This window comes from Anabas testudineus, chromosome 10 (assembly GCF_900324465.2).
Source record: "Anabas testudineus chromosome 10, fAnaTes1.2, whole genome shotgun sequence".
NCBI lineage: Eukaryota > Metazoa > Chordata > Actinopteri > Anabantiformes > Anabantidae > Anabas > Anabas testudineus.
The window spans coordinates 13536812-13563773 of NC_046619.1; the positions used below are offsets into that span (position 1 = coordinate 13536812).

Sequence of the window (26962 nt, forward strand, 5' to 3'; positions counted from 1 at the left end):
GCAGTGTACCTGCTGTGTCCTCTGTCTGCATCTCTGCACTAAACTAGTAATCATCTGGCTGCTATATTTATCATTAAACCAACCTCTGTTAAAGTCTTATTCATGTTATAATTACATTGCACATTAATAATTTACTATTTTATAGCTACAGCACTGACTAAGAAAATATTCGCAAGGCTTTCCTGTCTGGGTTAATGGCAGAGTAGATAGCCAGTACGAAAATTATAAATTAACCAGTAAAGCTAAAATCACTTTAAATAGGGAAATAGTTAAACTCTTTTTAATTTAATTTATACATTATTTCTGGACAGTTTCTTTTCTGCACCTCTGTGCGCATCCACAGCCTGGAAGAAACCAAGCAGCCTAAACGGAGAGGGGTTTCAGTTTGTAGCAGCCCAATCTAAACAGGACAAACGCATTTGGCTCCATATTTTATCATTAAGACTCTTATTGTGAAGATGATGTGTAACATATTCTACAGCCATGAGGAGACAGGTGTCCCCGGGCTGAATGTCCACCAAGTCCCTACATGCAACATGTCCCTTTCTCAGTACTACACCTCTGAAGTCGGGTCAAATGTCGAAGGCTAAACATATTTGAGAAATCATTTTCTTATTTTTTAATCTAAAGGAGCATTGCGCCTCTGATGGCCAGTAGGCTTCACACTCACCTTTTTTTTTTGTTTCTGGTGCAATCGCTCTTGAACAAAGAACTGCTGTTTTGTCTCAGGACATAACCATGAATGTCTGACATGCACGAACACGTTGTTTACGTCTCGAAAACCTTGAGCCAGATAACAGCCGAACAGAAAAATACTCCCTTTCCTTCATCACTGACTATATGTTTTTATGGTCCTGGGACGCAGTGAGACCTGGGCCATCACGGCGGTGATAAGCTCAACCCTCCGCGCTACAGCGCTGGATACAGAGACGCGCACACAGCCAGAGAGGAGATGAGTCCTGGATGACTCTGGATGACTTTCCATTCATTCACAGACGCACAGCAGCACGGTAAGACACGGAATTGGCTATAAAATGTCACCGTTTGCATCCAGCTATCTACATGTATTGTTATAGGTGAAGTCAGACTTTGACCGTGAATTGAACTTGGTTTACTGACAGTATGGCTGTGACACAGCAGCTACCAGCAGATATCTTCAGATACACGACGCAGTAAATAACTGAGCGACGTACTTTTATTCAAGTAACGTACCTAGTGTAAGTACAATCTTGAATTACTCGAGTGTTTCCATTGTTTATTTCTACTGATTATTATTCTACCTAGTTTTCTATGATAATAAGCCTGTTATTTGATCTTATATTTTATACACAAGCATTTAATTATTAAAATACCTTCTTAAATGTATTATTAATGACACTGGTTGATGGTTTCAGCCTTACAGACATTCTATAATGCAATTAGACATTTAGTAATTAGGTGCTTTCATCACAACTGGGACACAAAAGAAAATGTGTTTCATCAGACCTATGTGTCAGATTGGGCAGAATAGAGTTTCCTCTATGTGCAAAGGGAGTTGCAGAAGAGTTCAGTTTTTTTTTTGTTTGTTTTTTTTTTTGTGAGGCTGTTGAACAAGCAGGGTCACGAAGTTCGGCCACTCAGGGGGCAAGTGTCAAAGCTTTAAACCTGATACAACCTCACACAAGATTTTTTTCTTTGTGTTAATAGTTAAAAATTAACTAAGTCAGGGGTCCACAAGATGGAGGGTCTCTCATAGTTGGTTATGACCCCTGATGTATGAGAATACGTGATTAATCAAATTATGCAGACCTACACTGTGTGTAGGATTTGGAATATGTGGTTAGGAGGGGCAGCAAGGTTTTCACTGCTGATAGGCCCCCAAATAAACAGAAGGCAATAACTGAATGTTTACTTAATTACACCCACAGTTATTCCTTATCATGTGGCCTTCAGGCACAAGGGTATGCTACAGTTTGTTGATAAAATCAATGCATTGTTTACATAAGTAAGGGAATTTTTTAATACACGACTTTCACGTGAATGGTTTTGGGAGTATTATTTTATTGATTACATGCCTAATCACTGTATCTAGAAACGTGGAAAACTTAGTCTTAATTCAGGAATCTCTTTTCTAAATGAGAATCTGAGAATCAATCATCTGTGAGTTTACTCTTATGACTGTGCAGTGTTGAAGCTAGAACTACAGTCTCTTAGACACTTTTTTTATACACTGTTCATATCTGGTATAATACACAATTCACAGTGTTTTGTGGACATTACATATCATGTCATTTTTGTTTGAGATAATATATGACTGAGAAGGCTAAAAGTCATTAACTGGTGTGGGTGCAATCCAGGATATAAGTGATACCAACCCTTTCACAAAAAACACTGATTGCTTAAAACCCTGGTGATCGACAGGTCAAACAGGTTCATCCCAAAACCAGGTTTTCCTTTTCATGCCATTGTTAAACCTAAGACAAATAGTGTGATAATAATTCTAATTATCTGAAAGACGAGACTTGTGCTTATCAGGACTCTCATGCTGGTCTTCTTTCCAGCAACAAAACAAGATGAAAATAGGCTACTCTCTAGGCAAAGAAGAGTTTTTCCAGTGAGTCAAGAAGAGACAAATGCCTGGAGTGCTGTTGAACTGCTCTTGACATTTACCCTGACACGCAAATTAAATGTATTTCATAATCTGTGCTCTCTGCTCTTATTTGTCATCTTTATACTGAAAATTCAAATCATTTTACTTTTACTTGAAAACACATTCTGACTCCTTCAAATTAAGTTCAACACCAGCTAAACATAACAGATGTTAAGCGGTGGGATATTTATAATTATGCCTTTTGACTTGGATACAGATATTCTGTTAGTTATAGTTTATTCAAAGTTCTTAAAACATGTGTAGAGTTCTTATCACATTAAAGGGAGGTGATATTTCACAAGAAAACAGTACATGTCTGATAAAGTGCAGCAGAATTCCTAATTATATAAGGTATAAAACCTCTATGTGGAGTCATTCGTGTCATTTCTGGACCTCCATGGGTTAATCGATAGGTGGGTCTATTGTGGACCAATCATCAAATGGATACACAGGTTAAAACAACACAGGTTCTTTCCTGATTATTCCGTGTCCAAACTGTAGACTGCTGAATGTTTACTGAACATGTTCTGCTTCATGTTGTTTTTCATGTCCCCCCAGCTGCAGCCAACACAACAACTGTGCGCACGCCGAGCAGCGCCCCTCACTGGCCGCCCAGTATCCTCAGGGTGCCATGGCCAGTTGATCACTCAGAGGTTGACTCCACAGGTACAACACAGTCCTTTTTCCTCTGTTTCCTAAGTCTGTTAGTGTTTTTTCTGGTCGCCATTTGTTCACCTGTAGCTCGTTAAGTTGATCAGTAGCTGGTTTGATACTAAACTGTGACGCAGTGAAATGCGCACACTCGCTGGTGGTAATTTTGCGCGCACACTGGCTCATGACGCACGGTCTGTGTACGACCACTGTTTAAATGCTTTAAAGCAACGTAGTAAACTTAGTCAACACATGTCTAAATAAACGGCAATTATGAAAACTATGCAGTGAAAACAAACGTTTGCTCGTTAAAACGACTGATTGATGTTTTTTCTCCTCGTGGGTTTATTGGTGAGGAGCAATATAATCGGGATTGTGTGGGTGAAATCCGGTTCTGCTTGTTTTAACATGCAGCCGCTGTGTTGAGAGAGGCAGTGGAAGTCACAGTCCCTCAGTCAGTCACTCGCTCAGTCAAGTCACGATGAGCCTGAACGTCCCGGGACTGGTGTTGATGGTGGTCTTCTACCTGATGGTTCTGGCCACCGGCATCTGGGCCTCCATGAAGTCCAAGCAAGTGCAGAGCAAAAGCCAGGCTGACCAGACAGAGGTGACTCTGCTGGGAAACAGGGGGATCAGCCTGGTGGTGGGAATCTTCACCATGACCGGTGAGTGTTCAGAGGACAGTCTGGAGTTACTGGTGCACTGACTTAATTTTTAAAGCCATCTTCATACTTAGACCCAACTTGAAACTTCTATACATTAACATTTAGGCCAACACTTACACTCTAATTGATCATCAGTCAGTGGGGAAAACATGTATACAATGAAATAAAGACAGTGGTGTTTCTGCAAAAAAAAGTTTTGATTACAGACTTTCATTTTGAAATAAAAGTGAGATGTTTATCTCCTTTTTTCCTTATTTCTTTTTTTATTTGACTTGTGTGTAGAGCTTTTTATGAGCCAAATTCCTCAACAAGGGTGTGAGCAAACCTCAAAATACTGTGATAGTGACCTTGCAACATTGAACATCACACCTTGCTTCCTGCAGCTACGTTTGTCGGAGGCGGCTTCATCGTTGGGCTGACAGAGGCAGTGTACACGCCAACTATGGGGCTTACCTGGGCTGTCATGCCAGTGACGGCGGCTGTGTCTTTCATCGTGGGTAAGACACTTTTATCTAACATCTTAATTATAGATAATATATTATTTATGTGTGGTGACATCATACTGAGGAACAGCTGATGTCATACTGCACTATACTATAATGGCAGAACAGAGCAAAAGCAAATATTTAAATTATAAATATGTGGGTGTGATATGTTCAGCTTGGATAACTACATGCTCTTTAACACTGGGTGGGCCTGTTCTGTAATACAGGGCAGACAGAGACACTGGTAACCATCTGGATTCTTAGCCAGTTTAAGTTATTACCAATAACCACAAACAGCTGTGTGCAGGTGATGCCCTAAGGCCTTGGGTCATAAACTAACAAAAACATCTGTATTTCACAGAAGAAATAACAGAAAAAAACAGTCTTTATGGGTGGATATTGTTTTTACAACAAACAGTCTTCTTCTTTGACCACTCTCTCCATAAACACTGATTCCTTGATGGATTAAAATCTTGGATGGATTATAACATCAAGCTATGACTGAATAAGCTATAAAAAAAACTCAACAGTGTGGTGTAGGATAGTTAAATGTATAATTTATGTATATTCATTTCAACAATATTAATAAAATTAACAAAGGAGTGTAATCCTGCTTAAGGCTTTCGGTTTGAACCTCTGACCAAACTCTGCAGCCAAATTAGACTTTGGGCAATGTAGGAACCATGTTTTCACACTTTCAACACTGTAAGAATAACATTGATTTAAAGCATATTTTCTAAACGGTTCACCGTGAGTTTGACAGGGTTGTTGACAATGAGGTGGAAAAGGAGGAGGTGAAATATGATGGGGAGGAGAAAAAGAGAACTGTCACAGTAGAACATTTTAACAAAGATTACATTACATTTACATATACCGCCTTATACCATGTATTACATTTGGAATTCAAATCCATATTCGTTTTGATACCTCTGTGTTTGTTTACTGTATGAACCTTTTGGAAATTGCTATGCCATTCACACAGGAAGGGTTTTTCATTTATACTATCAGTGCATAAAGTTGGTATCAGTTTGTGTGGATTGTGCTCACTTGAAAACACATTTTTAAAAAGAGTTTAAAGAGTTATGTAAGAACTGTTTCCTTCCCGTAAGAGGTGTTTAATGCTTTGCTGGTTTGGTGTAATGTGTCATAGTAAGTGTGTTTTCAGTTCTGCAAAAATAGCTGATAGTTTCAAAATGAGTGCCTAAGCAATTAAAAAAAAACATATTGTTACAGCAGCATACAGTAAATGTGTCTCCTTTTGTGTGATGCAATTTTTAAGGTGGACTTTTCTTCGCCAAGACAATGAGGGAGAGAAAATATGTGACAATGATGGACCCGTTCCAGATCAAGTATGGAAATGTAGTGAGTGGAATTCTATCTCTGGCACTGCTGTTGTCCGACATCATCTGGGTAACTGGAACTCTTATTGGCTTGGGTAAGTAGTAAGTAAAGTAGTAGTAAACAGTCATACCATTTGTACTTCCTACTGCTGTTGAACTGTAAAGAATATACACAATGTTGAGGTTAAAGTTTTATTTTTTTGATGCAGAGCATGTGATGAAACTCACCTGCAACAACACATTTTCAGTTACCACAAAGACTGAAACAGAGATGACCGACCGAAATTATACCTGTTGCCAAACTAATATATTCTTTAAATCAGTTATTACACAATGCATAACAAATAAATAAATATGCACCCTTAATGCAAAGTCCTATATACATCAGCATTCAAACTTTTGTGGATGTGTGGAGTACCTTGGCATCCTGAACAGTTCAGTCAGCACAACTTTAAAATCATTGAAAACACTAAACAGGGGACGACCTCAAACTGTAAGTCTGGTCTGTAATGTCCTCTAATGAACTTGTTGATACTGTTTCGTCACGGGCAGTGATACTGTTACCCCAACATCTGTCTGCATAAAACAAAGTGCTGTCCACAAAACTCAGAGACACACACAGATGATTCGGCAGTCCATCTGCATCTGGCCACTCCTTCGAAGACAGCAGCGTTCAGAATCTGGACAGGGAAGACAACTGGTTTAAACCAGGTGTGAGGGAAGCAGTTAACTGTAAGGTTGAACGATGCTTGTTAAACAGAGGAGGTGGCCTAAGGCGTAATCTATCACTGACTTACAATGCCGTCCTTTCATCGCCACCCAGGCAGCTTTACAGTTGTTCACGTCTGGTCTCAGGTGGTCACAGTAACGCACATGAAAGCCAGTCACCGTTCATCATGTTAGAATAGAACAAATCGATTGATTCTGCTTGTGGGTGGAACAAATAGTTTCAAATAGGGCAGAAGAAATTGAAATTCTGTGTCTCAATAATTGGTGTCTCTGGGGAGCCACACTGATCTAGTCTCTGTAACCACTTTAGCACATGCCAAGGGAGGAAAATATACAAACAAAGACGAGATAGGTCACAGAAAAGATAATATGGTTGGCAACTCACCACTAGCAATTACATGTCTGGAGTAGAAAGTGTTGTTTTCACTGTTGCGTGACTGAGGTGACACAACAGATAGTTCACATTCATACACACTCCTCCACCTGACTTCTCTCCTGTCCTAATTCCCTCTCTGTCATGTTTGAGAACTGTAAAACTGTTCTCAAACTATGAAGAGGAAGTTGTCTTTGTTAGCCGTGTCCTTGTAAATAACAGCATGCAGCACTGGTGATGGAGACGGTGAAGTTGGACAACTCCCCCAACTTGTTGGACAATGTACGCACATTCCCCATAAAAATTATAAGAAGTAGTGTGGAGTTTTGCGAGACATGTGTTGCATAATTGCAACAAAGTACAGAGTACACCATGTATTTTTATGTTTAATTTATAGTATCAGGGTATAGTTGATGCACAACATGTTTGTAGTTTTGGTGCGTTTGTTTAAGACGTAATGACAAAATCAAGGGTTTGGTGCTGTTGTCTAAACGTTCTGTTAGTTGTGAGTTAACTGTTAGGGATTTGGCAGCTGTAGTACATCACGTGCAAAATAAAACCTGGTCAACTCAGTTTGTCCAGCAGGTCGGAAAATAAACAATAATTTGAAAAAATAAATTTGTGTTTCAGGTATTTTACGTCATTTTTACACAGTGAAAATCAGTTGTGAGATAATCACAGTAATCTGACCAGATAAATCAATTAATTGAAAATGTATTTAATAATGTTGTTGTGCGCAGTGTCATGCTTAACTGAATTAAATAATTAGCTGAAATCGTGTTCAGTGTTTGTCTGTGCCTTACATGTGATTGTGTTACTTTTGTAGGTGCAACAATGAGTGTGATCCTGGATTTGTCCTATACGCTTTGCATTTGGCTCTCTGCAGCAGTAGCCATCGTCTACACACTGCTGGGAGGCCTCTACTCTGTAGCCTACACAGACATCATACAGCTAACGCTCATGTTCTTCAGTTTGGTGAGTTCCTCACTTCACATTTTAACATAAGTTTAGAGCAAGTCAAATCAAAGGAAACACCCTTAGGCTTTTTAAAACCCTGTTCTGACACAGCAGTATTTAATGCACCGGGTTTAAGAAAAGGTTCACGGTGAGACAAAACATCTGATCTATTTTAAAGTCTTGTGGATGGCATCCTCTTTACATTTTGCCAAGCCTCTGAACCTCCCACACAAACATACCAGTGTTAATATCCTACACTTATCTCTAACTCAGGTGGACATGCTTGTTTTTAAAAATGTCATTGGTTTGTCTTTGTGTGCAGTGGCTCTGTGTTCCCTTTGTCCTGATGAACCCCCATTCAGCTGACATTACCAAGACCGCTTTGAACTTCACCTACCAGGCCCCCTGGATTGGCACAGTGACAAATGAAAGAGCATGGAGATGGATTGATAATTTCTTATTATTGGCAAGGACTAATTATTTTGTACATTTGCATAGTCTGTCTGCACAGGAAGTGATTCATAACTGCTGTGGGAAAAATCTGTTGTTTTGTTTATTATGCAAATAAACCTTGTTGACACAGATATTTCCTCATGTCTTAGAAGAAAAAGCACATATGCAGACAATAGAAATCAATATTTTGCCAAACTATGAGTTTGTGATGTTGACTATATTAGCTGCAGTAACTTTCTGATGTACAGAAAGGTAACAAGCAAATCTAGAAAGAGTGGTTTTGTTTGTTTTTTAAGGCTTTAGGAAACCTCGGATATCAGGACTTCCACCAGAGGACGCTGTCAGCCTCCTCATCAGAAACAGCCAGGATCATCTGCTTTATTGCAGCTCCCTTCATCTTCATACTTGGAATCCCTTCCATTTTGATTGGAGCAGTTGCAGCATCAACAGGTGCAACGATAGTGTTAAATAGAATAGTGTGAAAATAGTCTTATTCAATGTATTGAATGTATTTAATTATTTTGTTTTAATGCCAGACTGGAACATGACTACATATGGCTCCCCATCCCCATATGAGCAAGGAGAAGCCGGTCAGATTCTGCCCATTGCTCTGCAGCACCTCACCCCAAACTACATCTCTATTATTGGGATTGGAGCTATAGCTGCAGCTGTAATGTCATCAACAGATTCTTCTTTACTGTCAGCTGCCTCCATCTTCACATCAAACATTTATAAGAATATTCTGAGGACCAAGGTAAGAGGAGATGATAAGCATTAGTCATTTTCTGCTTCTCTCATTCTTGCCTTATTCTATTTGAGCTACTTTTTTTCTTCTTGTAGGCATCAGATCGAGAGCTGCAGTGGGTGATCCGTGTGAGTGTGGTATTAGTGGGCTTAGCAGGCACGTCACTCACCTTTCTACACAACAGCATCATGATTTTCTGGATCCTGGGCTCAGGAATAACTTATACCATCATGTTCCCTCAACTTGTCTGCGTCCTCTTCTTTAAAATCTCCAATTGCTACGGCGCCATCATGGGCTTGCTAGTTGGGGTGCTGTTGAGAGTGCTGAGCGGTGAGCCATCAATAGGGTTGCCAGTTCTTCTCCGTTTCCCGGGTTGTACTCTAGAGGACGGGGAGTATGTCCAGCATGCTCCCGTTATGACCATCTGCATGTTGTCAACCCTCTGTGCTACTTTGTTTTTCTCCTACCTTGCTTCACTACTCTTTAGTAAAGGAATAATCCCAGAGAAGTGGCATGTATTCAAAGTGAACTCCCACAAACCAGCTCATCAGTTCCCAACAAGCAATGGCACCGCCAATCCAGAGGAACGGGCAAAACCTGACGCTCAGAATGAGACTGAACTAATGTTAATCACAAACCAGCAAAACTCGGAAAGACAAATGATTTAAAGGGAAGTAGCCATATTTTTTTTATGGAGCTCTATTATGTCTCTATTTTTATATAAAGTACTTTTGAGAGAATTTTGATCCTGGGTTGGTGTAAGAACTTGCAACAAAAGGATACTAGTGATATTGTATCGTATTGGTGTAATTTCCTTAATTATATTATAGTTGGGTTTAGTTAATTGAGATTGTTGATTTTTGGTACTAGTACATGATAAAGATGTAATTTTATATGGATATACTGTTAATGGTATTTTCCTAGACCATTATATTTTACAGCATACATTGTATGTGTCACTGATACAAGATACCTATATTATAGGTTACATTCCTCTCCTGTATGTCTTATTACTGATGACACTCAAAAAAAAATTGGAATTAGGTTTGTTGTGTACTGATGATTTTGTTACTGGTTGTTAAAGTACGGTATAAACTGTGTGTAAAAATGATTATTTTGACTACGGTGTGGTGTGATTGATCTCTTTAACAGAAAAAATAGTTTCTTAAAATAAAACTACTAGGTGAATGTATGTCCGGCGAGAGATTATTATGAATTAAAAACATGTATCTGAAATATTTCATATTTAAAATGTTGTTGTAGTTCCGCGTTTGGCCGTGTGGTGGCAGTAACGCTGCGTGTGGTTGAAGTTTTTACCGCTTCATAAGAAAACAAGGAAGCGTCTACAGCAGCAGAATGGTTGTCAACTGTAAGCAGTAACATTTATCTGTCCGCTCATCATCTTCCCCGTACTTTGTAAGGTGAGATTGTTTATACCAGTCTGTCCATCACATTTGAATGTACTTAATCGTTAAATTGTGTTAAACTACACAGTTTCCCAATGCGTGTGAGAAGGTGAAGTAAGCGTGCTAACACTGCTAGCACGGTTAGCTTAGCCTCAAAACTGTTAACGTTCCATGAACACAACGGTCGTTGAACGTCTACGTCATAATGTTAGTGACGGGTGACGTTTTGTGACCATGACGTATGCTGGACCGCAGAACTCGGACACCGTAGCCATAGAGACCAGTGTTTGTTAGCCGCAGTTAGCCTACAGCTACACACACGTTGACGACAGTGAGGTGAAGTAAAGTGTTGGAAACGAGTTGTTAAATGTGTCTGTCACGACAGAACAATGATCTTTACACCCAGTTAAGATTGACTTTCTGCTCTTGACTTACGAATGTTCACCGCTTCGTCCTTGCAGCTAGATTGTTAGCTAAATGCAATTTCCCCATTGTGGGACTAATAAAGGTTTTCTCATCTATCTATCTCATCTCATCTCATCTCATCTTATCTTATCTTATCTTATCTTAACACTAGTTGTCTCATTTGGATTGTGAAGTTGCAGATATTTAGTGGAACCAATTCTTCCCTCTGTCCAGCCTTACAGACTCACAAATATTATTCCCACTGTTAAGTTTAGGAAAAAGGTGGCAAGCCAAAGCAGATTTCCCTGTGGGATTAATACATTTGTACGACTCTTGATGCGTTTATCTGACACTTAGATAATTCATTAAAGGGCTTCTAGCAACGACAGTTGTGTTGAGAGAGTCGGGCACACTTGCACCAAGCACTGATCTGAAATTCCTCCTATGTGTTATGATCTCTGTCAGGAAAGCTGAATCTATTCTGATTTAAGTTTAGTGTAGGTTTATTGATGTTAGTATAGGTAGTAACGGCAATTTTGTATGTTAGTTAATCAGCTCTAGGGCAGACATGGAGGCTGCAGGAGGAGAAGAGAATCCAGATGCACTGGGGGCAGCGGCAGCAGCAGATCCGGGCTTTTCTGGACACCGACAGACTACTGCAAAGCCAGTTTGGGCTTTACTAGAGGAAGCAGCTCAGATGAAAACAGAAGGAAATGCTTTCTACAGGGAGAAGAACATCCGCTCAGCCATTGGCCGTTATCATCGTGCTTTGCTGATCCTCCGTGGCCTTGACTCTGATGTGATGTCGCCTGTGAAAGGCTTTGGACCTCAGGCACCTGCTCTCACTCCTGAACAGCAGTCTTTACTGAGAAGCACACAAGTGGACTGCTACAACAACTTAGCTGGTAGATAAAACATCACAACCGTGCAAATTCCAGTCCAGATAAAGTACAGATGATTTGAGTCTATATATAAATTTGTTTTAAGAGAAGAGCTCTTCTGCACTTCTGTTTCTGTTTCCCTGTAAGTGGTTTCCTGTAGTCACTGGTTTTGTGTGGAGTACTTAGCATACTCATTTCAACTTGAACATGCCCTATCACCAGATCCCTCTGCAATTAAGTGATGTATTAAATATGTGACTTCTTCCTTAGAGAGCTTTTCACTGTTAGCTTAAAAAGGAGATGAACATGAGGCATGGGTATGTTCTGTTAGCCCCAGCTTGTGCCTTTCCTGTACCGTGTTATATACATGTATGTTCAAGTCACAGTGCTAACTCATAGTCACATTTACAACCCAAATTCTGCAAGTATTTCCCAAATCCTCATAGAGTTTTCTATGTGGTCATAGTCTTTTTTTAGTCCTGTATTTTAGTCTCTGGTTTGACAGTTTGTCATTCAAAAAATAAAAAATCATCTGAAGTTTTATGTGGTCAGTATCATCTTTGTGCTATTTTCTGTAATATATATGTATAATCTGTTTATCTCTCTTTCAGCTTGTTTGCTACAGAGGCAGAATGTTGACTATGCTCGTGTGCAGGAGTACAGCCTGCGTGTGCTGCAGTGGCAACCTGGCAATGTCAAAGCACTGTACAGAGCTGGTCTTGCCACTCTGGAGATGGGAGATGCACAGACTGCCAAACAGTACCTTACACAGGCCTGCAGAGAACAGCCTAATGGTAAGAAAATAACCATCACATCAGGATCATCTGTAGCCGGTTAGGTCATTTATAGTAATTTTTTTAGATATTTCTCTTTTTATCTCTGGTCATGTAGCGAAAGCAGCACATAAACTGCTTCAGACATCTGTCACGGTCTTCACAGAATGTGTTCAGCCACAGCACACCAGAAGTGACACAAAGCCAATGTAGTTACAAGTCACTTAAGAGTAAAATAGACTTGAGCTGTACACTCTGTGTCATAGCAATATGTGTAAAGCTCAAATGAATCACAGGCCATTACTTGGTGTGTGTGTGTGTGTGTGTGTGTGTGTGTGTGTGTGTGTGTATAGACAGTTATTGATTAAACTGGAAGCCTACTATTTATGACAGATGGGGGAGGGGGAATGTCTGAAAAATGTCCAGTGTTGACAGCCTGTTTTCTCCTAGTGCCTATGAAAACAGACTTAATCTTCTTAGTATAATTAATGTATATAGACCTTTATAAATGCTCTGATTCTAAGTATACACCACTTTACACAGTAAAATACTCACTTAAATCAATACTTAAATACGAACAGCTTTTAATACGTACACTTTCAATACATCAGCTTTTAATACATCCTGTAATCTAATCCTAAATCTAATCCTGTGGTCAAATAAGCAGCTCTGTATTTTTATGTGTATTTCTATTTTATGGATTAAGATTGATCGCTTTTGTTAATATTTACAAGATCAAGTATGACGTGTAAAATAATTAGAATTAAACATTTTAAACTTTGTTTTCACTTTTCTATTGTAGATGCTAATGTGAGGAAGCACTTGCAAAGGGCTGAGGAAAAACTGAATCGGGAGTTGCAAAAAGAGAAGGCCATGTATCGAGGCATGTTTTCCTCTGGCGTGAAGAGCAGCTCTACAGAAGGAGTCAACCAAACAAACAGAGCTGGTGAGGGGTGTAGCCTGACAGCTCAACCTGCCAAATAAAGCCTCAACCGGAGAGACTGTTTAACTCGACGTTATAACAAAATGAAGAATGTTCACACATCCTGAATCTCTAATGTTACCGTGTAGAATTGTGTATTGTACAGAATACACAAACAGGAGCACGCACAGTAAGAGAGAAAGATGGTGCTGCTGAAAATAGAAAGGAGAGGACAGGAAAGTTAGTTTCCTAGCAACAAAGAAACAGAGCTGGGTTGTTTTTTTTTTTTGTGGATTCATAAAAATACTTCTGGAAGCTAAAGTGACACTACTCAAAGTTCAGATTTGCCTGAGTTGTTGGAGATGTCTGGTCAGTGCTGTAAATGTTGATTTTTGAGTTAAAGTAAAATATTTTTTATAAATAATGTCCAAGCTGAGATGTGTTTTTTTTTAAACAAACTTAAAGCATTCCAGGCACATCATATTTAATTATAAGTTTCTTTTATTAATTTTAAGCCATGAGAAGCCACATTTTGTCTCAAATAGCTCAGTACTTTTGTTATGTAATATTTATTTGAAAATCCTGAGCACAATATCAAGTTAAAGAGTATTTGCTTGGTTTTGGTCATTATCTGGCCAATATGATTGTACTTCGGAGGCAATATTGCCCATAAACAAAGAGGAATATCACATTCTCACAATAGCTATAATCACTGAACAAGTCACAGAGCAGCATGCAGGGAGAGTGTACACATACACATTCATACTCATGGCTACAAGAGTTCAACCAATATTTGTAATAGCATGTGTTCATATTCAGTGTTTTTAAATGGCGCTACTTTGCAGCCATGAAGGATCACAGACCAGTGTTTTGGTCCCTGATCTTTTGCAACAACATTCACACAATGGGAAACTCCACTGAAACCCATACTAATGAAAACACTGTAGTTCTTTGCAGCTATTCTCAAAATGAATGATTCACCCCTAAATAAAGTTGTCACATATGTCTTCTTCCCTGACATTTCTCTGTAGGCTGCGCTGCTTCCTAGAGGACTTTTGCTTTTAAAACTTACGATGATACATCATCAGGGAAGATTCTGAGTGACAGTGCAATCTTTTGGCTACAGAGTACTCTGACAATGCTGCAGAAGCTGGAGAAATGTGACATTTTGTCATTTTTGGGAGGCAATAAAAAGTCTTTAAACATTTACAAAAACATTACAAGAATAAATGAAATGAGCTAGAGCGAGATTTACACAATTCATGTGCCTGAGAGGGACTTCCATCATGTTGGTGGATGAAAGTACTGGCAGACATCTTATGGCCAGTATTATAGAGCCAGTGTATCTGTATAATTAACTATAATTCTTTGAAACTTGAAAACAGAAAACAATGGCACTTTAATTTACAGGAAATTCAATACCAACCATCATTAGTGTTTTAAACGTTAACACATGGAAGATTCATCTACTGTCATATTCATTTATTGTACAACTGTCACTTCTTGGATGGCTTCCGTTTAAGACTCAAGGACCTCATGGAGCCAAACACTTTCTTCCCCAAGTCCCTCAGTGATCGAGAGCGCTGGAGGGGCATCCTTGGAGGAGGGGATGGAGAAAAGGAAGGGGAGGATAGTGGGGAGATGGAATGGCAGCTGCCCTCAAGGCTCTGAGAACGAGAAAGATTAAATAGGCTGGCAGTAGAGGACAATCGTTGGTCTTCCTTTGCTCTTAGCAGTCTGACACCTTCATCTTTTCTAATGCCCATGCCCCCTTGCCCCACATCTAAGGAGGAGACCCAGTGTGCCCGCCTTGAGGGCTCCTCGCTGTGATTATGAGGCACAAGCAAACCCTGGGACTCGCTCCTGAACAGAGCCCTCCGGGAAAGCCTGAGGCTGGAGCTGCGTCTCTCCCCATCTTCCTTACCCCTCTTCTTCGAGAAGATGGGGGAGTTATCCACTTTTGGTCTCTTGTCATGGCTACTGGATGAAGTCTTTACCCTTCGGTGCTCCTTCCTCCAGCTTCCAACACTGTTCCTCCTCCATCCATAGCCGTACTCAGCTCTGTCCATTTCCTCCCTTTCACTTTCGGAGTCTTTGCCCCACAGGCGTCCCTCAAAGCCCTTCCAAAGTTTGTTGGAAGTCTTTTTCGGTGTTTGGGTAGCGGTTCGCTCCCTCTGCTTCTCCTCCACCCAAACAGAACTGCAGTCTTCTCTCTTAGCATAGTTGCTAACTGTGGCTGCCCTGATCAGCTTGTGTGATGCATGCTTCCCTCTATAGAGACCCTCACCCTCCACTCTCTTCCACCCACTGCTACCTCCACTACCTCCTGCACTCTGCCGAAGCGATCCACCTCTTGGTTGAATACCGCCATGCTCAAGAGGAGAGGTCCTGGTGCGGGGCAGGGAGCACTGGAAGGGTGCATCACGACGGAAAACGGAGAGAGGGGTGGCACCCAGGGGGGAAGGCTGGAGAGGTCGGGGAGGAGAGCGGCGTCTGGGTGTAGGGCGGGATGCAGGGGAGGAGGCTGTGGATGAAGGAAGATCAGATGGGGAAGGAATCTGCTGGTAATGGCAGTGTGAGGCGTAGTGGGGAGAGGGAATATGGATGGACTGGTAAGGGTGTATGGGGCTGCTGGAGTGTGAAAGAGGAGGGGTGAGACTGGACTGAGACTGTGGAGAATGGGTGACACTGAGAGAGAGCTGTATTGGTCTCTGTGGATTCAAGTCCGTCAGTCTACTATAGTCATGTGACAGATCTGTCTGAGGCGTCAGATGAGTTTTACTGTGACCCCTTATTTCACCTGCAGTGTCTGTTTGGAAGCAGTCAATATCCAGCTCCACACCTTGCTCCATCAGTCCGACCACAACAGCCCTGGACAGGCCAGACAAACGGGAGATCTCCCCGACCATGGCAGAGTCCTCACTTAGCTTGGGACTGCAGCTAGGCTCTTGGATCAAGCTGCTGCGCTGAGACCCAGGCGCTGATCCAGCATTTGTACTAAACACTGATGGCCCAGCTTCAGGTGGAGCACCACTGCTCCAGTCTAAAGAACGACAGAAGGCGGATGACCCAAACCCAGGACTGGGTCCAGGCCCAGAAGTGACCTCTAAGGAACTGCGGTGGCTCAGGCTGCTTGGACAAGTTGAAATGCGAGGACGAGTTCTAAGTGCTGGGGTGGGTGCAGCAGAGGAAAGTGATGAAGCAGAGGCACTGGGAGTTGCAGCAAAGTCACTTCTCAGCGCTCCACAACTGCCATTTTTGGGATTATCTGCCAGACTGCGATTTGAATTTAAACCTGGAGCCAGGTTCAAGTTGAGGTTGAGATGCAGGTTTATGTTCAAGTCCTCTCCGGTTGCTGAAGGAAGGTTACCCAGGTTGATTGAGTTCCTGGTGGCTTTTTTCCCAGTAGTGCTGAGGCTGACTCTAGCAGAGTTCCCCAGCAGTGACTTACAGGGAGTGATGCTGCCCCCTGGCAGGGTGGTGGGTGTACTGCGGCTCTCAAAGGCTGAAAGGGACTGAGTGGAACCATGACTTTTACCAGGTGTAGAAAGGCCTCTGTGCATGACTGGACCAGGGGTGCCAAATGAAGTGAGATCAGAGGTGGAAGAGGTAACCCGGCTGTGGTACTGATGAGCCAGCCGAGAGATGTACTGCTCCAGCTGGGTGAAGGAGGCCGGTGTGGGGGGCTGCTGGGGCTGGAGAGACAGAGCTGGGTCGCTGTTGGACTCCAGTTGTTCATCATGTTGGGGTCCTTCAGGACTTAGAGAGACTGATTGCTCCTGGCTCTGGGAGGTGAAGAGGGGGCTCTGCAAGGCAACGGCATGCAGAGGGCTGGGGTAGGTGTAAACCTCTTTGGTCCGACGGGAAACCAGGTCTGTGCAGTAGTGAGGGTCCAGCTGCGGCTTTGAATGGAGAGAGGAAGTTGAGGAAGAGGAGATGGAGTCGAGAATCGGGAGAAGTGAAACAATCAGGGAGTCACCCTGTCCTGAGCAGAGGTCAGACAGAAAGCTGAGACCAGTTCCTTCAAGGTCACACGAGGCTATAAGAGAAGAAAGGAGGAAAATATGAAAATTTCAAACTGACATGATCATTTACTAAATCTTGTCTGTTGCTAGATGTAAGATGTTCAACGAGGTTTAAAGCCAGAACATTGTTTGAAACCGTCTTCAGTTGACTACTGTACCAACCCACCTGAAGCTGGTGTCCCTTCTGTTGGACCGAGGTCTCCCTGGCTGTTCTGTTGTACAGACTGCTGCTGCTGCTGCTGCTGCTGCTGCACTGCACCCTCTGACCACAGACCATCTGTGTTGTCAGCAGACAGAGGAACCTGCTCCCACAGCTTCTGGGGCCTGGCTGTTGGTGCCGGGCCTCCATGAGCGGCCTCACTGGACACAGAGTAGCAGGAGTCCGACAGAGAGCTCCCACTGACTGAGTAGAAACCTGGACAAAGGAGAAAGGAATGGAAGGTGTCAGGGGTTAACACACATGTTCCACGTTTTTCATAGTGATACTGGTAATATCGGCCAGAAATAGTATCCCGTCCGTTATTATGCTGATTTCTTTTTCCTTCTTTTGTGGACTGTTTAAATCTGTAGTCAAGTTGTCCCTGAATGTCACCATGTTCAGATGTGAGTCATGACTTCACATTGGTGGCTCCTATGGCATACTGAACCTGTAGGGTCTATATTTATTTGTCTATATGCTGTTTGTCTGGTAGGTCTTTGCTGAGGAATGTTTTCAGTAGAAATAGGGCTTAGTGTGAATGTATAGAAAGAGAAAAACATACGTCAAATCAGTAAAAAGCTAAACAAAGACCTCACCTACACTGAAACTCAAATTTCATTAACATAAATTCCTGAACAGAGATGTCATAGTACTGGTCTCAGTGTTTGATTAACAGGTAACGTGGGCAGTGCAGTGGAAAAGCAACAGCTGAGAACAAATATCACAAAAATCTGAATTCAAATGAAGGTTTGGAAGAATAACAGCAGAGCAAGCAATTCTGAAATAATGTCTTTTAAGTTATTAGGTTTGACTTGAGTTACTTGCTAAGTTTTCAGATGGTCTCAACAAATAATATAGAAGAGTAAACAGGACGATATGTAGCAGAGAGAAATGTCTGAGCTGGGTGTAGAAACGCAGAATGAGAGAGGATAAGGATTTGGCACAAAACAGCTGAAAAGTTGACAGCAAGAAGGAGACTGGGTGAGTCAGCGCCAAGTCATGTAGAGTGCAAGTAAACAAAAGTAAAAAGAATACAGTTAATGTTTAATGGGACTTTTTTTATCACTAGGTGACAAACCGCGTGCTGTTATTACACCATATCTGCTGTTTTAACTTGTGCACATTTACCTGAACTAGGTCTGGAGTCACTGTCCAGGTGAACTGTGCCACTGGGGTCTGGTGTCGGGGGAGAGAGTAAGTCAGAGGGGGCGTCCCAGGACAGAGTAGACCAGCGTGAGTTACTGCCCCTGCCAGACAAGGAGTGGACAGTCGTGTCCCCCGAAGTACTGCCACAGTCGTCTGGGCTGCCCTGACACGGCAAAACCATTATATCTGATGGAGACGGAGCCTGAAAGGAAAACAAACTGTGATCAATTTCATTTTGCTACAGTTCAGTAATACAGTTTGTTGTTGTTCACATTTTAGTGGGAATTCCTTTCCCTATACTATACACATGCTCATGTATACCACCATTTTCAACCTTGTGTTTAATCCCACGTTTAAAATGTAAGTGTTGATACAGACAAAGATCAGTCCCATGCTAAAGTGATCATTTTTATTATTTTCTCATATCAATATTGTTAGTTTTTTCTATTTACTGAAGATTTGTTCTTGACCTTAGAAAATGCAGCTGACAGCAGATGTCTCCACCTCCATAGATTTTATTCATACAGTTGCAGTGATACCGCTAAAAGCTCCAGAACAGCTCACTCACTACTATTTACTTTGAATCACGACTTTGTCATGACTACAGAAGCTGATACGACCATATCACCACACCATGCCCTGTCAACAATACTTTATCACACAGCCCTGTTGCAGTGCTCCGAGTTTGTCCAGGGCAGCAAGTGTTTTATATACAGTGTGAATATTTGCGGATGTAACGCTCTAAGGCATTACAGCAGGTGTATTCAAAATCACATAAAAGAAAAAGTTGTTAACTAGGACATCATCTTTGTACGTTATCATACGGCTGAAATTCCACACTTAAGTCCCATAATAACAAATTAAACCATCCAAACCCCAATAACTGAGCAAATCCCTGTTCAACAAGGAACGGGATGAGATGTGGCTAAAAGCTGAGAGTGGATGTTTTGTTAGGTTTCTTATTTTCTGCTAAAATTCAGCTAATTAACTTTTAAATTTAATATATACAAAAACTATGTTCCACTGTCCTGTAGAGACCAAAACAAATTGGAACTTGATTTATTGCCCTGCACTATGCTGACCGAAATAACTACACATGATACTTTTTCCTAAGTAAAAGTACAAATGAAACAATGTAAAAGTATTTTATTACTAGTAAATGTTTTAGTTAAAATTCTTGTGAAGTATTTAAAGTAATGCCATCTTGCTTTTAAAATCTCAAAATCTCAGGGGGCAGAAATATGGAAAGATATTGTTTTAGAGCAATACTGTGATATAGTATGTTTTCTTCTGTATTATTCTCTAATCTCTTCAACCACCTACTGTACACAGCTCCAGGATTACTCCACAGGGGACATGCTATTCTGACAGTTCAGTATTTTCACCAGGACACTTAATCCAGTTTTATCCACTGTGCTGAAGGGTTTTTGTATAAGTTCCCAGCATTTTGATTCATGATAGTGACAGATGATGTCTGTCCTATTTGAAGCTTTCTTTGTCCATTCTCGCTCATGTCCTCAGTCAGTCTCATGTGAACATCATCATGTGTTTGACCCCATGGCATTAAAAGGTTTTTAAAGTTGCAGTTGATTCACTTAAAGTAATTTAGTTTTCAAATTAAAGTAATGGAGTAAAAAGTACTACAGTTAAAGTATATTGTGCTCTGAAATATAGTGGAGCTGAAGTAGAAAGTAGCATCAACTGGAAATACTTCAGTAAAGCACCTAAAGATGTATTTAGATACTTTCCATCACTGACAGTAAGACCACTGGTTTAAACTCATTGGACTCTTTATGTCTGTATCAGTGTAGAGACATGTTAGACCTGTGAGAACACACATGGAGGATTACATGTCCATCATATGATTTACCAGACACACGCTCCGATGACGTCACAATGCACTTACGGGAACAGTCAGGAATGCACCGGCACACACACAATAACAACAATCACCCTGTCAACTTTGCAAGTGCCTCCATTTCTCAGATTAGCTGGGTCTCGGTAGAGTACCCCCCCCTCTTCCAATTATCCTCCAAATCCCTTAACCCGCCCCTGCAGGACAGCAGCCAGGAGTCCCTGCATTAGAGCCACGGAGCCCAGACAACAAAACACTGTGAGTGGCACTGATCAATCCTCTTGTTACTGAGGAAACAATACAGGTAGTGAGTCACTGCTGGGGTGGCAGGAGAGGAGGGGGGATTCAGAAGATAATGGGAGAAGACAGATGACGTAACAAAGAGCAGCCAGAGTGGCAGAAGGGAAGGGGGGGATGGATGGTGGAGGAAAGTGGGGAGGAGAAAGAAAAAGTAGGAGAAGGAGTTTCAGACTTCGACCTGCCTTAAGCTTATCTCAGCTCTGTGAGATTAGGGAGCTCCAATGTGCTCCTGTCCCCGACTCCTTTTTTTTTTTTTTTTTCCAGCTAGTCAATCTAAAATGAGTCGTGGCTGAGTGGGTGACCAAAAACGGACAAGAGGCACAAAAAAAGAGACAGAGACTGAGAAATAAGGGAGTGAGTCACTCAGTGAAGACAGGGAAGGAAGGGAGGGAGAGGCGAGATGGGGGGGGGGGGGGCGAGCGGTTGCCGGGTGAGAGAGAGAAGGGCATCTTGAAGGACCCCCGCCTCCCCCACACTCCCCTTGACAAATAATCCCCCCCCCCCTCCCACTTCTATAATATCCTTGGAGCCAGCCACCCCCTACTCACCATAGCTACAGCTGCTCGCTCTCTAACTCTCGCTCGCTTCTCCTCCCACACAGAACCACAACAGCACAACAGGCCTGGCGAAATATTTAACTCATCCTCAGCCTGAGCACACACACACAATCCGATCTTGTTGTGACTTCCACTCGCATGTACTGTATGTTCTCTCATCTGCTCTGCCGCTATGTTTTTCTCTTCCTGCTGCCTTATAAAGCACATATGTTCCTGTTTATGCACTTGTGGGCTTCAACTCGTTCAACAGTTTTTCACTTCTTCCCTTTAGTATGTATTCAAATATGCTTCATCTCTTCATCTCATAGTACATGACACATTACATATGACACAGACCAATCCATAATCAAATCATATGAGGCTGACAGACAAGTGGGTGGGGGTCTGCTCGGAGCTGTAATATGATATTCCTTTATGTGAGGGTGCTGCACAGCCCTTCTACTACAATATGGAGAAAACGTATGGGTCGATTGGACAATTGCTGCAACATTGATCCCGGCTGCACAAGCAATACACCTCATCTTATTAAGTGCGTTATGTCATGACTGCGAGACAAAATTGCAGCAGTTGCAATACTGAGGTAGAATAATGTGGTCAAAGAGCGTGTGAGGAGCACTTGCTCGTTCTACACAGTATTGTTTTATCCATTATTAATGTGGTGCTGAAATTAATAGACAGCCCACACTGTGCATCTTCATCTTCACCACCAAGCAGAGTGATGTGCTCCAACTTTTCCCAAACATTCAGGTAGACTTTTTTTTTTTTTTTAAGTATCAATGTTACAGACTTTTCCCGGTGAGCTCAAAAGAGTCCCGAGGCAAGAACCAGAGACAAAAGCTGTCTCACTCTACAAGTCAGGGTAATGGCTCCGCATGTAAGACGATGCTTTCCAATTCTGAACCTAATTTCAAGACAGGCTGCCTTCAGAAAGACGCACACACGCTGCTGCATATGAGGGAATACGGCTAAAAACTGTTTTTATGTGTTCTTGTTTAGTTGCTCGGTCAATAAAACATCACAAAACAGTGAGAGCTGCTCATCAGTTTTCTGAAGAACAAGGTAAAATCCTCAACTCCTTTGTTTTATTCAACCATCAGCCCCCAAAACTCAAAAGATAGTCATCAAAGCTACTAATGTTTTCATGTGAGCAGCCAAACGTATGGCTTTTATTTGCTTAAAAAATGTCTCTGCTTCCATCATTTCAGTTCTTTATGTATTTTCTTCAGTGTTATTTTTGCACGCTGATTGGCAACAATGAGGATTTCACCAACCTGACCTTGACATCCACTCTGACGGCAAGAGGTGTTACTGTAAAGCGTGGAAGACTAAATGTTGCACATGAACTGAAGCTTTCTTCTACTTTATACAATATCTGCAGAGTACTTGGATTTAACATCTTGGCATTACGGTCTAAAACAGACTGCATGCACAAAAATGAATTATTTATACCAAAAGATTTATGCAAAGTAACTGTTTCTTTCCACAGACAACATTGAGGAAGTTTTATTTTTAAAATCTGCATCGCAAATGTCGGGAGCACGTCACATGGTGGAAAAGGTGACTTTAAATGACATTTTTCCATCACAGATGACACAGACTGCAATAATCCCAACCAGCCGTGCGTGGATTTGAACAGTGATGACATCTCCCCCCGCCTCTCTCTCTGCTATTAGAGAGGGAAAGGGTGAATCACATTTCAAGAGTTTAATTCTAAAAAAAAAAACAAAAAAACAAAGCAGGTGTTAAAGTGGAGCGAGTTATGAGTCACCTAATCCTCTGCTTACAAAATAGTTATATGTCTAAAAGCAGAGCAGGCTTTGTTTTATAAAGCAGCGAATAAAGAACTTCACGTTAAGTGACAATAGGAGATGAAACCTTTACAGCAACTTTCCCACTTTTATGATGAGTAAATAAAAACTGCTTCTACGCCATCTACTTTCTCTCCAGCTGCTGCAGTGTTTAAATAGATGCGGTCACTTATTCCAACAGCTATTTGTCTTTATTTATGCAAATGTCGTGTGTGTTTGTGTGTTGGCGGCGGCTGGCCGAGGCAGAGGGCAGAGTGCCAGCCTGCTCTGCTACACTGGCAGCTCCCTTCAGAGGTGAGAATGAGCAATGCTGCCCAGCCTCTCCGCGGGATCTCTCAACACCATGGGGGAACACAGGAGATGTTGGTAGGTGGGCGGTGAGGAAGGCAGCACATTAAGAGCTGCACTTCCAATGCAGATGCCCTCGCTCAGATGGCACTGCAATTTCTGTCCCCGCACTAATAAAAACAGATTTGATCATTCGAGTTGTTTTTATCTCTCTAGTGCAGAGAGATGAATATGACTTCATATTACTTTGTCAAAAAAAAATACACTGTTCGCCAAAGGTGACCTTAACTGTGGCCCGCTTCAGACAGAACATGAATTAATGGGCTACAGGCTGCTGACTAATACCATTCCTCAATTGTATCAAGCACACATATTTGCAGTGTAATAATACTCTGTGCAGAGTGACCGTGATGAATTATGTCAAATCTGGAAATAATCCAGAGATAAGCCATGGGCTTTTATTTTGTACTAAATATCATCCAAATACCTGCACTCTTCAATATGAGTAAGTTTCAGGACATGGAAAGAAACTGATATTTTCACAGTTCAACACTGTGTCTAATTGTTTTCATATGTTTCTTGGTCTGCACGAGCAGTTTTACTGCTTGAGAGAGGATCTCTTCATACAAAATGGTGTGACGGGGTGTGGTGTTTCCTAGAGCTGTAACTGTTGAGTAGAACAATTGTTCATAAAATGTTAAAAAGATGTGGAAAACGCATCATATTATAATAATGGAGTGGAAGGTGACATCTCTCTTTACACAGTTACTAGGTTTTACTTAAAAATAAAATCCTGAACATGTATCAATTAACAAAATGCAAAAACAGGAACCTGTCATATCACTGGTTTGGTAATTCCAAAGATAATCCATCGCTGACTGACTTTGCAGAAAATGCTCATGCTCACAGCACTGCACTGCACTTCAGTTGTAATGCAGGAAATCTCACTGAAGTTTAGCTCAAAAGAAAACGAGTCTGGTTCTGTACAGTGTTGATGGTGGTTTGGATTCAAAGCACATGTTTAGCCTACTGCTGAAATGAGGAGCTCCTCGCAAAACTAGGTCTTTTATGTAGTAGTAGTCCTGTTTAATATATCTTTTCTTGGAGATAAAGAAAACTTGATGTCCAAAATATTAGCCAGTCGTTTATTTTTCCTGTCAGTTTAACAGTAACGGATTCATTAACTAATCAGTTCAGTCCTAATCCTCTCTATTGTACTCAATACTTTTTCTTGTTTCTTGTGCTTCTTTCTTTTAACAAGAAACCCTTGCTTTGTGCACTCACAGTCACTGTATCCTCTCATTTTCAACAGATTTATGCCCCGATGACTTCACCGGTTCACCACCTAAGGACTCAGTATCTGGGCCTCACGGTGGCACTTGTTCACATCCTGTCCTCTTGTATCACGTGTCAACTCACATTCCCATCACAAAAAGGCCTTCATATTAATTTCGGGACCAGGCTGTGAAGTGGGTTTGTTTCTTTTGCTGTCTGGGTTTGTCTGAAGATCACACATCCTGACCTTTCAGAGTTAGTCACACTCCAGTGGAGCAGTCAGGATTTCACAATAAAAGACCCAAACTTTTAGTTCAGTAGGCTACAACATGATGGAGTCCACTTCCATACTGTGATCAGAGTAAATTGACATATCAGCTGTAAAGTGACCTTCCCATAGCATGAGATATGCTTATGGACACGGGCCAGAAAATGCAGCAGTATCTGGTTGCTCCTTGTGTATTAATAGGCTACCTACACCTGATTTTAGCCCCTCTAACGCACCACATCCTCTTTTCTAACCTTGAGGCAGGGCACAGGGCCAGCCATTCAGGAGCTGGTCTCTGCAGCCTGACATCAATGACATTTGCTCCATGTGACGGTCACACACCGCTGCTGTGTGTAATGATCGGGCTGCGTGCTTGGATGATCTCTGGCACCGTCTCAATCAATTGGGTATTCAGCTGCGGGCACAGCCGTGCGCCGCCAGGCATAGATCAAATCTGTCTACTTAGCCGCAGAGGGACTGGCTCGTTGGCAGATCACCATCAACCCCACATACATATTTAATAATCCCGTCATGTAGAGATCCGGGCTACGAGCTGACAGATGCACTGACTGACCTGTTGCCTGCAGCATGTCGCAGAGCCGTGCTCGGGTTCCGAGGCGGCGCTCTCCTGCTCTGCCCGCGGCTCTTCAGCATCGGTGGCGGCCGTGGCTCGGTCCTCCAGAGCGGCGTCCACCATGTCCAGGTGTTTGCGCCGGAGCAGTTCGAGCTCCAGCACCCCGGCCAGCGTCGCTTTGAGGCGTTCTCCGATGCGGACGCGCTCGGAGCCGGACCAGAGCGAGTTCACGCAGCTGCGGCGAGCGGCCATCCTCGTCGCGGCGCCGGCAGGCGGAACCGGTTGCGCACCGCTGACCGCCGCTCCGTTACCGTCCAGTGAATAAGAGGACTGAATGGGTCAGGGTGCAGGTCCGGGTAGAGCAACAGAGGGCCGGACGAGCGAGAGCAACATAGTCACCACTTCAATTACCGCAACAGTGATGAACATACAACCCTCACCATCTGTAACGTGCCATGCAGCTACAGCTTCAGGCAGCCCTGCTGACTGACACAGGACCTGAATTAATGAATCCACTGTTGTGCTGAAGGAACATCAACGAGCCATATCTCACATCGCCCCAGGCTCGGTCTCCTGATCACACTCTGTCCGCATTTTATTCCACTTCCAAGCCTCCTGATCCGGCGGAGTGTCCGCAGCGCTGCGCTCCGTTTGCCGCGTCCCCACTAAGACAATGCAACAGACCGACGGAGGGTGAGAGCGTTACATGTGGGTGCAGGCAGCAGAGAGGTGGAGCCTCTGCACCAGAGCTGCACAGACATTGGTCCTGGAAGTTTTTCGAACAGACGCATGGCAAAAAAAAAAAAAAAAGATTCCTGAGTGTCCAACTTCAGTGTCAGAGGATAAATACAGGTTCCCAGAGGCAGTGGAGGAATGGAACTGTGTGCACTTTCACAGGAACTGTGACAGGGCTTGTACTCGTCTGGGGTATTTCTATTTAATGGCGTTTTATTCTTCAATAGGCCTAAAGTTCAGGAGGACATACTGATTATTTATTCCACTGGATATTTATGTAACACCTAAACGTTGCTGCTTAAAAGACAATTAGACCTCTGTCAGGTGTAAACTGGGTGGAGCTTAGAATTAGTTGACCTAAAAACATTATGCACCAATCAAGTGAGATATTGTCAAATAAACTGAAGCAAAATTAAGAAAGAGGAGTGAGAGGCCCAGATGCACAACTGAGCAAGAGGACAATTACATTTAAATGTCCACTTTGAGAAACAGACGCCTCACAGCTCCTAAACACAGCT

At 42.2% G+C, this 26962-nt stretch overlaps 3 protein-coding genes across 4 annotated transcripts; 2 read left to right on the forward strand and 1 right to left on the reverse strand.

Annotated features, from left to right (window-relative positions):
* Window positions 1-637: 637 nt before the first annotated feature.
* Window positions 638-9792, forward strand: LOC113160433 (high-affinity choline transporter 1-like). Of its 2 annotated transcripts, none has more exons than XM_026357682.1 (10): window positions 638-1010; window positions 3188-3295; window positions 3695-3945; window positions 4329-4442; window positions 5710-5865; window positions 7699-7847; window positions 8152-8295; window positions 8579-8732; window positions 8819-9036; window positions 9123-9792. In XM_026357682.1, the coding sequence occupies exons 3-10, from the start codon at window positions 3762-3764 to the stop codon at window positions 9693-9695; spliced, it is 1692 nt and encodes a 563-aa protein (XP_026213467.1). In that variant the 5' UTR covers window positions 638-1010; window positions 3188-3295; window positions 3695-3761; the 3' UTR covers window positions 9696-9792. The 2 variants fall into 2 exon arrangements, with proteins under 2 accessions (XP_026213467.1, XP_026213468.1); XM_026357683.1 differs by lacking the exon at window positions 638-1010 and adding an exon at window positions 1152-1217.
* Window positions 9793-9821: 29 nt separating this feature from the next.
* On the forward strand, window positions 9822-13838 carry ttc9c (tetratricopeptide repeat domain 9C). Its single transcript, XM_026357684.1, has 4 exons — window positions 9822-10448; window positions 11386-11743; window positions 12331-12513; window positions 13295-13838. Exons 2-4 carry the CDS (start codon window positions 11407-11409, stop codon window positions 13474-13476), a joined length of 702 nt encoding a protein of 233 aa, XP_026213469.1. The 5' UTR covers window positions 9822-10448; window positions 11386-11406; the 3' UTR covers window positions 13477-13838.
* On the reverse strand, window positions 13694-26367 carry si:ch211-168f7.5. The gene is made up of 4 exons (XM_026357681.1): window positions 25710-26367; window positions 18767-18986; window positions 17606-17854; window positions 13694-17453 (listed from the first exon to the last, which is right to left on the reverse strand). Exons 1-4 carry the CDS (start codon window positions 25959-25961, stop codon window positions 14911-14913), a joined length of 3264 nt encoding a protein of 1087 aa, XP_026213466.1. The 5' UTR covers window positions 25962-26367; the 3' UTR covers window positions 13694-14910.
* Window positions 26368-26962: the final 595 nt, after the last annotated feature.

Bases quoted from the DNA above. Each gene is read 5' to 3' on its own strand.
- LOC113160433 (XM_026357682.1), top strand. From the start codon at position 3,762: ATGAGCCTGAACGTCCCGGGACTGGTGTTGATGGTGGTCTTCTACCTG. The intron at 4,443-5,709 runs GTAAGACACTTT...GCAATTTTTAAG, and splicing joins GGCTGTGTCTTTCATCGTGG to GTGGACTTTTCTTCGCCAAG. The intron at 5,866-7,698 runs GTAAGTAGTAAG...TTACTTTTGTAG, and splicing joins TGGAACTCTTATTGGCTTGG to GTGCAACAATGAGTGTGATC.
- ttc9c (XM_026357684.1), top strand. From the start codon at position 11,407: ATGGAGGCTGCAGGAGGAGAAGAGAATCCAGATGCACTGGGGGCAGCG. The intron at 11,744-12,330 runs GTAGATAAAACA...TCTCTCTTTCAG, and splicing joins CTGCTACAACAACTTAGCTG to CTTGTTTGCTACAGAGGCAG. The intron at 12,514-13,294 runs GTAAGAAAATAA...TTTCTATTGTAG, and splicing joins CTGCAGAGAACAGCCTAATG to ATGCTAATGTGAGGAAGCAC.
- si:ch211-168f7.5 (XM_026357681.1), bottom strand. From the start codon at position 25,961: ATGGCCGCTCGCCGCAGCTGCGTGAACTCGCTCTGGTCCGGCTCCGAG. The intron at 17,855-18,766 runs GTAAATGTGCAC...TCCTTTGTCCAG, and splicing joins TGACTCCAGACCTAGTTCAG to GTTTCTACTCAGTCAGTGGG. The intron at 17,454-17,605 runs GTGGGTTGGTAC...CTTCTCTTATAG, and splicing joins AGAAGGGACACCAGCTTCAG to CCTCGTGTGACCTTGAAGGA.